The sequence below is a fragment of the Procambarus clarkii genome, chromosome 86, assembly GCF_040958095.1.
Source record: "Procambarus clarkii isolate CNS0578487 chromosome 86, FALCON_Pclarkii_2.0, whole genome shotgun sequence".
Taxonomy (NCBI): domain Eukaryota; kingdom Metazoa; phylum Arthropoda; class Malacostraca; order Decapoda; family Cambaridae; genus Procambarus; species Procambarus clarkii.
Genome location: NC_091235.1, coordinates 12,274,678 through 12,286,796, shown reverse-complemented (window position 1 = coordinate 12,286,796; position 12,119 = coordinate 12,274,678). Strand labels below are relative to the sequence as shown.

Genomic DNA, 12,119 nt, shown 5'->3' with positions numbered 1-12,119 from the left:
ACACACACACACACAAACACTAGAAAACAGACGAGTAAGGGGAGACATGATCACAACCTACAAAATTCTTAGACGAATTGACAGGGTAGGTTAAGATAAACTGTTTAACACTGGTGGTACGCGAACAAGGGGACACAGGTGGAAACTCAGTACCTGAATGAGTCACAGGGACATTAGAAAGAACTTTTTCAGTGTCAGAGTAGTTAACAGATGGAATGCATTAGGCAGTGATGTGGTGGAGGCTGACTCCATACACAGTTTCAATTGTAGATATGATAGAGTCCAATAGGCTCAGGAACCTGTACACCTGTTGATTGACGGTTGAGAGGCGGGACCAAAGAGCCAGAGCTCAACCCCCGCAAGCACAACTAGGTGAGTACAACTAGGTGAGTACACACACACACACACACACACACACACACACACACACACAGGGGGGGTTAGGGGGGTTAGAGTTAGGGGGCGAAGAGTTAGGGGGGACATGATCACCACATTCAAGATTCTGAAGGGAATTGATAGGGTAGATAAAGACAGTCTATTTAACACAAGGGGAACACGCACAAGGGGACACAGGTGGAAACTGAGTGCCCAAATGAGCCACAGAGATATTAGAAAGAACTTTTTTAGTGTCAGAGTGGTTGACAAATGGAATGCATTAGGAAGTGATGTGGTGGAGGCTGACTCCATACACAGTTTCAAATGTAGATATGACAGAGCCCGATAGGCTCAGGAATCTGTACACCTGTTGATTGACGGTTGAGAGGCGGGACCAAAGAGCCAGAGCTCAACCCCCGCAAACACAACTAGGTGAGTACAACTAGGTGAGTACACACACACACACACACACACACACACACACACACACACACACACACACACACACACACACACACACACACACACACACACACACACACACAGTACTGTCAAATGGTCCAGTATACACCAGCACTTGAGCCCCTAAATATCCATATACCTCCATTAGTATTCGGGTGCTGTATGAAATTATTTTTAGTTGAGCGACGCACGAAAGTGAAGCACACAGAAAATGGGAACCCAATAGCATGAGCAGTTTCTTTTGTCTCGCTTTAACATAATGATTTTCCTGTGTCTTGCTGTGTCTTGATGTATCTTGTTGGTCTGTCTGTGTTTACCTGGTCTCTGTGTCCACTGGACCCAAATACTACACAAGCATGGAAGATAAAGAAACTATACTATACGTAAACTCACAAGAAAGTGGGAGATTAGATATTACAAAAAAATTACATATGCCTAAAACAGCGAAAATAACATTGCTTAGACCAGCGGCTGTATTTCCTAAAGCACGAGCAACTTTGTTAAAAATAAAAACAGGGATAAAACACATTAAAATGTATGTAAACTAAATCCTCTACAGCTGTCTCTAACAATTACTGAAACGTCGCTCTGGGGAACTTTTAATGTAAAAGTCTGATATATATATATATATATATATATATATATATATATATATATATATATATATATATATATATATATATATATATATATATATATATATATGTGTGTGTGTGTGTGTGTGTATATCACGAAAATAAACACGTGATTAAGAATGTGACAATGTCAGACCACGGAGGAAAATGAAACAGGAATTTCCTTAAGTACTTTCGTATATTAAATACATCTTCAGAAGGAATCTTCCTTCTGAAGATGTATTTAATATACGAAAGTACTTAAGGAAATTCCTGTTTCATTTTCTTCCGTGGTCTGACATTGTCATATATATATATATATATATATATATATATATATATATATATATATATATATATATATATATATATATATATATATATACCAATTGTGTGAAGATTTTTCCTGAATATTGATACAGATATTCCTAATAGGAATTAAGATAAGAATCGAAAGTGTAAACAATTTCTAGCTATAATTTAGATATTTTTCTATATATAAATCATGCCGTATCTGGAAGATATTGTTTATAATAAAAAGTGCCAATATGTTAACGATTGTTTATAAAAAAAAGTGCCAATATATGTATCAAACGTATCTTCATTTAATTAACTCACAGCAATTTCCAATTTTGCCTGTTGCTTATTATTACAAAATGAGATAATTAAATATTTTTGATATCAGCTGAAATACACTTTTTCGAGAGCCCAATTATTCTTTGATCGAATTATTCCTGCCAGTCTGCTTTTCATATGTAACTCAACCTTTGTTTGTGGAGATGAAGCCATAGAACCAGAGATTACCGCGAGTGAACCCACTGATCCTGGGTTTACCGCGAGTGAACCCACTGATCCTGGGTTTACCGCGAGTGAACCCACTGATCCTGGGTTTACCGCGAGTGAACCCACTGATCCTGGGTTTACCGCGAGTGAACCAACTGATCCTGGGTTTACCGCGAGTGAACCAACTGATCCTGGGTTTACCGCGAGTGAACCCACTGATCCTGGGTTTACCGCGAGTGAACCCACTGATCCTGGGTTTACCGCGAGTGAACCCACTGATCCAGGGAACACCGCGAGTGAATGCATTATTCAATTATATCTGTTGCCTAACAGACACTTCGTTCAATGACATGTTGGGATGATTCGGTTCTCTGTTATATAGGCCATGGAATAGCGTTATCCCAAACGCATTTATCCAATTATTATTGAATTGTCGCGCAGTTACATAATGGGAATTTGGTGAATTTGGGAATTAACCCTACATTGAAAAATGATAATTTAACGAACATATAAATGTTTTGATGCTAATTTAACGAATAATAAAACGGAAAATAGGTTACAATAAAGAACTTGAAATAAACAACTTATTCCAACCCTTGATTCTTAATTAGGTTCCAGGCCTTAGTAAAGGTCCAAGACTTAATAAAGCTCCAGGACTTGATAATGCTCTAGGAGGTGATAAGGTTCCTAATATTTCCTTCTATTTCTCACAAAAGTTACGAAGGAAGAGGCAACTATGAGGAGAAAGTACTAAGCCACTAAGACTACATAGCACTAGGTAGGGATATGAGGACATATCTAGGATAGGATGTATAAGGAATGTGCGGTGCTCAACCAGTTGAACTATCGGGGGATCGAACACGAATTTGCAAGAAACGAGACCTCCGACGAGTCCAAGTGTATGGACTCAGAAGCACTTTAATTATATCTTGTTTAAATCTTTAATTCTTCATCGATATCATGCACTAAAATATAAAAATTTTCTTCGTAACAAAATCTAACAAAAAAATCTAAATCTAAACCAGGAAATCTATGACTATCATTAAGCTTCAAAAGTCTTGCCATTAGAAACTGAGTTCTTTTGTTGTGTGTTAAATCAATGTGTGTTACAATGGCATCACTCTAGAAGTGTGGTTTTGGTTTGGGTCCAAGTCTTATTAACCTCTGGAAAGTTATCAAGATCATCGCAATAACTTACTGATTAACCACCAAGTTAACTTTAGTCCTGAACATAGTCCAGAACTAATGTAAACTCTTGGTATATATATATATATACACCGAGATGGCTACTCCCTCTAGGTGTATATATATATCCCTGTGTATATATACGACACACGAGTTTAATATGAATACTCGCAGTGATATTGTGAATAATACAATTATATTAATTACTCACATAGAAGGTTCAAATGAAAGTAGAATTATATATCCTATAGAATGACACTCCTGAATTTCCTTACAAGACATACAATAATCTCCGAGGGAGAGAACTACTGTGTGTTCATCATTATTTTAGTACCATGGAACAAAGCCGGCTAAAGCGGACCATTTTTAGGGCGTATTTGTAAAGGCTTTACCTCCTCGCTTTTTAATGTACAGAATATTTGTTTTATTGTCAAACCGAGGCTGTCACTCCGTTATTTCTGTGTAACTTAACGATTGTCTGTGGCCTGCTGTGTGACGCTGTAGTTTCACAGTGAATACGAACATCTAAGGGTGACATCTCCCGTGAATCACTTCCGTCTAACTATCGTCCAAATACGTCTATTGTAACATAATTATTTCTCAGTTGGCAGTTTACGATGTGCTACATAATCTCACCTTAACGCTAATTTCAAAACGTATCTGTGCAACATAGAGATAATCCCTGCCAGCGGAACCTTTCCACACACCTTGGTACAAAGGGATTATCCTCACCCAGGGATTAGTCGACAGATACTCTCTTGTCATCCCTATTTTTGGGCGTGGGTCCCGTTTATGTTGAATACGGCAGAGGAGAGAATACGGATTAAGGGATAACTAATCACTACTAAGCATCTAGTAGGCCAAATCAATCCCTGAGCCCCAGATTGAGAGAGAGAGAGAGAGAGAGATTAGAAAAACATCTCCAATTCAACACGAAGAAAACCCAAACACTGTTAATAACATCATTAATGTTGAAACTTCAAGGTACATGACAGCTGGGCGCCTACACCAACAGGTAAATAAAACCTTGGGACACTACTACTAAAAATAAAATAAAAATATCCCAGAGTTATTATGCCCCTAATATCCAGGTCCACCCGTGCCAGTGCCGGCTAATTGTAATTATGAGAAGCCATTTATCACAAGTCCTTGAGGAGCGAGCTTTTCATAATGCAGTATTATCGGTTTAGCTCTCGGGCTCTGGGCGTGAGAAGAGAGCCATTAGTCACACGGGGAGAAAGGGAAACCGAGCCACAACAGACAGGCTTGGCAGCGTTTCACACGACGGAGTACCAAGTTTAACGAGTGATATATTTGCAGGCCAGATCGGGTCCGCCGCGTGAGATTTAATTGAAAAGTGGATACTGGTGGAGGCGATGTGTGTGATGTTTAATGGTATTTTCGGCTGGAGGCTGAAAGGGTTCGACACCCACGGGTCGCTTCGGGTCCTCCAGGGTGTATGAATCATGGTGGGGATTGGGGGGGGGGAGGTCTCTAGTAGCCACTTAAGTGTCACTTCGCCACGATGCATTTATTGATCTGTTTCTAAGCCAAATTAAAAAAGAAACTGATTCAGGGGATATTTTGTTTTGGCTTCTACCATGGTACAGCCGTGTGGAGGTTTTCACTATTCCCACAGCAACGCGGAGGCTTCCACTACCCCCACAGCAACGTGGAGGCTTCCACTACCCCCACAGCAACGTGGAGGCTTCCACTACCCCCACAGCAACGTGGAGGCTTCCACTACCCCCACAGCAACGCGGAGGCTTCCACTACCCCCACAGCAACTTGGAGGCTTCCACTACCCCCACAGCAACGTGGAAGCTTCCACTACCCCCACAGCAACGTGGAGGCTTCCACTACCCCCACAGCAACGTGGAGGCTTCAAATACTCTCACAGCAACGTGGAGGCTTCCACTACCCCCACAGCCACGTGGAGGCTTCAAATACTCTCACAGCAACGTGGAGGCTTCCACTACCCCCACAGCAACGTGGAGGCTTACATTCACATTCCAAAATCTTCTTCCCTTCACACATCTTTAACAACAATATAAGAATAATGTCAACTAGACAAAGCCTATACTAGAGACTCGAGACCAAAGGAGGTTTCCGTATTGTTCTGCAGCTAGAAGGGCCTTGGACGTCGACCTTGTTAAGTGTTCATTTCTTATCCCTTGACGCGTTCACCTGTTCAAATTACCTTAATTATTTTCTACACAGGTAGGTATATGATCTCGACACTAAAATTCAATTATTTCTACCCGAAAATTAAAATGATTGATCTGTATTTACCTTTGCTTTAACGTTATTTACATTATTTATTAATGTGAATTTATAATTCACATCAAAATCATCTAGCAGTTGCAATACTAGTTTTTAATTCTCTGACTCTTTATAATTTTCAAAATAAGAATAACAAAATTCACTCAGCAAAAAAACAGTAAAGTAACAGATGCGACGAAGTCACTCAATTAAAACAAAAGTGCAACGTGATTAAAAAGTCTAAATCAAATTTTGCGGCTCACAAAATTTCGCGGGATTTTCTTGCACGAGAAATAAATTTCCCAAATTCGTGTTGGACTGGCGCTGACGATCGAGAGAATCCGATTAGCGCTGAATAATATATTTCTCCTCTAGCTTTTAAAACGTTCCAATCCTCTTATTTCGTCGTAAAGAATAAATATCACGTCCAATTGTTGCAGATCGCTGTGATTAACAAGCATATATATATATATATATATATATATATATATATATATATATATATATATATATATATATATATATATATATATATATATTTATATATATATACGGCATCCATTAGTCTCAGGAGACTATGGAGTTGCGCTCTGGTTGTCGGTCTGGAGTTGCCTCTCCAGGGCGGAAAGCCAGGGTAGGTTGACACGGAGGAGAAGCTGTTACCCAAGCAGCAGGACCCCTTTCGCCACGGCACCGAAAGTACTACTACCGTATTGAGTATTGGTATAGCTCTGTCTAGAGTAGGCCACTCACTGAGTGGGTCATAACTCGACAGAGAAAACTTGGGAAAGTGAGACCTGCTGTTCTAGGTATTTCTTGAATACCTGTTAGTTCTAGCTCATGCCATGGAGTGTGCCTGATGCACCTGAGGCCACTGCTGCAGGCAGAACAATCGAGGAAAAGCAAGGAAAATCACACAGTAAGATTGTAGGAAATTGTAGAAAGTCTATTGGTCCTTACGTGGCAGCTTCATCTTACATTCGCCCAAACTCATTCATATACGTTTAACCTAAACTTGAAACAACTCCACGATCCCACGACTATGATGTTACCTGGTAATTTGTTGCTTAAATAACCATCCCTGTTTTTCAGACCAGTATTAACCCAGGTCTTTTTCCTCACCCAAAACTTCTCCAAAAGGGTAAATATAAAACAATGCCTCTCCTATAAAAGTACCAGGGGTTCAATTAGTACCAGACAAACATACCAGCACCGCCAGTACATGTACTGCATTGTCCCCTGCCTCTCTCTCTCTCCCTCCGTGCACGACATCCACTCATCTGCAAGGCTAATTGGCTCGTTTGATCTCCCCTTGTGCCCCCCCCCCCTCACACCAGCGCCAACTACCCAGGAATTCCAGCTGTTAGGCACGTTACTACCCATGCACACACCAGTGTCACTTTGTGGTGATTCAGAGCTGACTATGGACGAGCTGGGGACGGGGGGTTTGGGGAAACACTGGAAACACTGGACAGACTCTCAAATTTTTTCCAGGACAGAATGGCTGCGGAGCGGTGACACAGGGTTGGCCAAAGTGGGCCGGACTAGTTTGTATCTGGATTGTACCTGGGTGGGGTTCTGGGAGTTCTTCTACCGGCCCGGGGCCAGGCATGACTTGTGAGAGCTTGTGTGTTGACGATAGAAGCAGCATAGAGACGTGTGGACAGCATATTGCCTTGTAAACAAAAACAATTTATCAGCCTGGATGATATATCCAATTTTAGAGACAGTGAGTAAAATATACATGTGATCTATTGCTACTATAGCGATTGATAATTAAATATCACTTGGGGCCAGCCGATGACGGAAATCCGTGAGCCTTGTTAAGTACATCAGGATGGTAATAAAGAATCTTGTTCTATACATATTATAACATAGCACAAAGATGTATTGGTCATGAACTAGGAATAACAAGATTGGCCTCGTTACCATAAGGCGTTCACGGTTTATACGACGTTATTGATGTACCTGAGTGACGCAAGTACTCTTGTTTGGTGTTTACGACGCGACAAACGCACTTACACTTGTAAATCCTCTTAGGGAATTTGATGAATGCGTCTCCTTCGTATACTTGATCCCAATTACAATAAGATATTGTATGTTCAGCTGACATGCCGATCAGGTGCTGTAAAGCTTTGCCTCCTGACGAGAGTGCTGATTGTTGCTGCTGTCAGCTCTGACGAGGATATGGAATGTATTTTTTTTATAGTCAGCTCTGCTTCAGAGGAGTGTGTTGATTGTGTACCTGCTGTCAGCTCTGTTCCTGACGTGTGTATTGTGTTGTTATTTTCAGTTCTGCTCCTGACGCGGGTGTTGATTGTATTTGCTGCTGTCAGCTCTGCTTCTGTTCCGAGTATTGTGATGTTACTGTCAGCTCTGCTCTCGCCACGGGTGTTGATTGTGTTGTTGTAGTCAGCTCTGCTCCTAATGCGGGTGTTGATTAGCGTTACAGCCAGCTCTGGCGAGAATAATGATTGTGTTGCTACAGTCAGCGGTGACAAGGTGTTGATCGATTGAGCGGATGTTGTCAGCTCTGCCTCTGACGAATGGCTATTGATTGTGCTCCTGCTGTCAGCTCTTTCATCTCTTTCCTGGACAGAACTCATTTGGAGGCATGCTAATCTCTGCTCAGAGGAACTTAACAAGTTATTGTTGCAAACAATAACTTGTAGACACTTGTAGACAGCTGCTACAAGCTGGCGATGTGCGTGGGTGTGAGAGAAAGAAATATGATAGAAAAGAGACAAAATAGGTATGGAATCAGCTACATTAGACAAAAGACGGTAAAAAAGGCAGGGATCTAAGAGTTTGGCAAGAGTTTTACTGCTAGGTAAACAAAGGTATTAGGTGAAGGAAACGCTGACGATTCCTGCCTCGGCTGAGGATCGAACCTGGGTCGGATTTCCTATCCTATCATTGAGAAATATTAACACGTACATTTCCCCAGCTCTCTCTTGCTTCTAAGGTGTACATGGACTGTTCCTGTTTACTGTTCCTGTTTACTGATCCTGTTTAATTAGTATTCACGTTAGGTAAAGTAGACTGTGAGCTCTGCATTTTATCCATCACCACCAAATTGTGTTTTTCAGTTCGGCTTCAAGAGCTTCTCTTTCTTTAGGAATAGAGCGAGGTGATTTATATGCTGCTAGTATAAAGAGGCTTTCCAACCCATTGCCCGCACCCCAGTCGGCTGGCAATACTAAATATTTCCTCCACCTTCTCTTATCGAACTGAGATTTTCAGATATTTTGTGAATGGTCCCCGGGGCGAAAAGTTTCCTCACAGGAGGGAAAGTCTGGGAGGTATTGATTCGGGCGGCGCCAGGAGCCAAACTTTCTAGCTGAAACCGAGGATTTTGAGGGAGCATTTTCCACACAGGTGAATAGCTCTTCTCCAGCGGCTCGGCCGTCATGGTGGCGATTAGCGAATCCGTTTCCAAGTTTGTGTAATAATTGCACGTCGACGAGGGATAACTGTTTGGCGCGCTCTAATCGGCTCCATTCAGACCCCGCTTGTGACGAAGAGATTGTTAGTATGGGAGACCTTAGTATATGCTACTTACAAAAGAAAAATAAACACAGAAAATACATTAATCACTAGGGTGAAACACCCCAGCAACAATATACCGGTTTACACCTCCTGGAAGACCTCCAGACTCCACACCTCCCTGGAAGACCTCTAGACTACACGCCTCCTTGGAAGACCTCCAGACTCCACATCCCCCTGGAAGACCTCCAGACACCACGCCTTCTGGAAGACCTCCAGACTCAACGCCAACTGGAAGATTTCCAGGTTCCACGCCTCCTGGAAGACCTCCAGACTCAACGCCTCCTGGAAGACCTCCAGACTCCACATCTCCCTGGAAGACCTCCAAACTCCACGCCTCCTGGAAGACCTCCAGACTCCACATCTCCCTGGAAGACCTCTTGACTACACGCCTCCTGGAAGATCTCCAGACTCAATGCCTCCTGGAAGACCTCCAAACTCCACGCCTCCTGGAAGACCTCCAGACTCCACATCTCCCTGGAAGACCTCTTGACTACACGCCTCCTGGAAGATCTCCAGACTCAACGCCTCCTGGAAGACCTCCAAACTCCACGCCTCCTGGAAGACCTCCAGACTCCACATCTCCCTGGAAGACCTCTTGACTACACGCCTCCTGGAAGATCTCCAGACTCAATGCCTCCTGGAAGACCTCCAGACTCCACGCCCCCCTGGAAGACCTACAGACTCAACGCCTCCTGGAACACCTCCAGACGCCACGCCTCCTGGAAGACCTCCAGACTCCACGCCTCCTGGAAGCACTAAAAGAAGCCACATTCCAACTTCAGAGCTGCTGTCAAAAAGTTGGCACGCTCCAAAATACAGTTTGATCTCCGATTACACACAAAAAGAGCAGAAACATTTAAGAATTATATCCCCAAGAAGAGAGCTTCGTGTTCTTTGGGTTAATTCTTATTAAATAATGGCGTTAATTATAGTTTAAATTTAAAACACATTTCAAGTTCACTTGCTCTCTTTCTCATCATTTAAAGAGGTAAACTCACTCTCTCTTTCTCTCTCTCTCTCTCTCTCTCTCTCTCTCTCTCTCTCTCTCTCTCTCTCTCTCTCTCTCTCTCTCTCTCTCTCTCTCTCTCTCTCTCTCTCTCTCTTCCTCTCATTCTCTACCCTTCACTCTCTTCCTCCCCACATTTTTTGTCCCATAATTCGTTTCATAATTTATGAGTTTCCTAAATTATATGATAAGAGTATATTAGCTAATGGGATGTTTAGATAATTTTTGGTATCCATTAAACTTGCATGTTAAGTATTATTATCTTTCTGTTATGTATCACATTGATTCATTTGCCTTTGATATAATATAGCTTGTATTTACTTTCCTATGATAAGTCCTTTACCTGATTTAACCTGATTTAATCCTGATTTAATCCTGATTTAACGTGACAAAGTTAGTTGCAAGAAGTCCTGTTTGACACAAGTAACTATTACTAATTAATACGATCCTAAGTAGGTAGTTAAGTAATTACGTGAATTCTTCAAGGTGTACACCTGCGGGTGAGGATAATTGCTCATCAGGAGAGGAAGCCGGTGTCGCGATCTCTCTCTCATTAGTTCATTAGTATTTAATTAAATAGAGTACTTACATTTTAATACATTTATAAAGTATTACTTAATAAATAGCTGTGTTTACAATTTCAATTACATGTAACTTCTCCACTTTGACTGGTAAATACTCAGTCCACACAAACGAGAACACAACGAAACTATTTCTCTGCCATTGGAACAAGCGAACCCACCAAGTTTAAACCAAGTTCCTCATATCATTGAAGTTGCTACGAGTCAAGTCAAAATGGAAACAAATTTCTCACGAAGTTGTAATGAATCGTCTGGAGCTGAACCCCAAGAACTCCGCAACTTAACTCCTTCTCAATTTGTGGGTTATGAATACGGTTCAGTGTTCGGCCAGCGTGCCACCAACTCCCACCGTGTGAGCAGGAAATTCTTGAGCTTGAAAATTAAAAATGTTAAGAAAGATGGGATTTAAAGTTTTAGAAGAGATAGGAAAGGATATAACATTTTAGAACAGTTGGGAAAGGAATTAAAATCTTAGAAGAGAAAGGAAAATATTTACAATGGGAAAGGTTTAACAATTATACTACAAGAGAAGCTAAACATTCTTTTCGTAAATATCTGTTTGAGAGAGGAGAAAAACAATGCAGGAACAAGTTAAGCTTTATGAAGGCTTCAGAGACGCATGTTCACATCTGACTCCATGTGACTCTGGTTTCTATAAGGAGAACCTTACGAGAAGACTTCTCACAGCCCAGTTTTCAGTGAAACTTCGCAAGAAGACTCTCGTTACAGCCCATTTTCCATTAAAACTTCGCAAGAAGACTCTTCTTACAGCCCATTTTCCATTAAAACTTCGCAAGAAGACTCTTCTTACAGCCCATTTTCCATTAAAACTTCGCAAGAAGACTCTTCTTACAGCCCATTTTCCATTAAAACTTCGCAAGAAGACGGTTCTCACACTCCAGTTTCCGTTAAAACTTCACAAAAAGACTCTCCTTAACAGAGCAATTGCCTTTAGCCCCATAACGACTCTCAGGCGCCTTAGGTGCAACTAAAAGCTTGTTGATGGTTGCTGCAATATTTGAAACAAAATTGGTTAACAATTTAAAATGGACAACACGACAGTTTTCACATACCAACTTTAAAATCAGAACTCTAAATTAGCTGCTCAGCCACGTTCAGTTTATATGATGAGAATTAATAATTGCAAGTATAGTAATGTTTGTCCGCCATGATGTCTGTCTTTCGTATTTCCCAGCATTTATCGAGCATTTCCTCGTCCACTGACGAAACCTGTGCATCTATCCTCAATCATGGGGCCTTAGATTGCATTTATCAAACAATTTATGAACTCCGAAGCACTAT

General features: G+C 41.4%; 1 protein-coding gene across 1 annotated transcript; it reads left to right on the top strand.

Annotated features, from left to right (window-relative positions):
- Positions 1-6,521: 6,521 nt before the first annotated feature.
- On the top strand, positions 6,522-9,829 carry LOC138358770 (acidic proline-rich protein PRP25-like). The gene is made up of 2 exons (XM_069316944.1): positions 6,522-6,600; positions 9,297-9,829. The coding sequence occupies exons 1-2, from the start codon at positions 6,522-6,524 to the stop codon at positions 9,827-9,829; spliced, it is 612 nt and encodes a 203-aa protein (XP_069173045.1).
- The last annotated feature ends 2,290 nt before the right edge of the window (positions 9,830-12,119 follow it).

Excerpts from the sequence above, each read along its gene's own strand:
- LOC138358770 (XM_069316944.1), top strand. The coding sequence starts at position 6,522 with ATGCCATGGAGTGTGCCTGATGCACCTGAGGCCACTGCTGCAGGCAGA. Across the intron at positions 6,601-9,296 it reads AAAGCAAGGAAAATCACACA|CAACAATATACCGGTTTACA; the intron begins GTAAGATTGTAG and ends GAAACACCCCAG.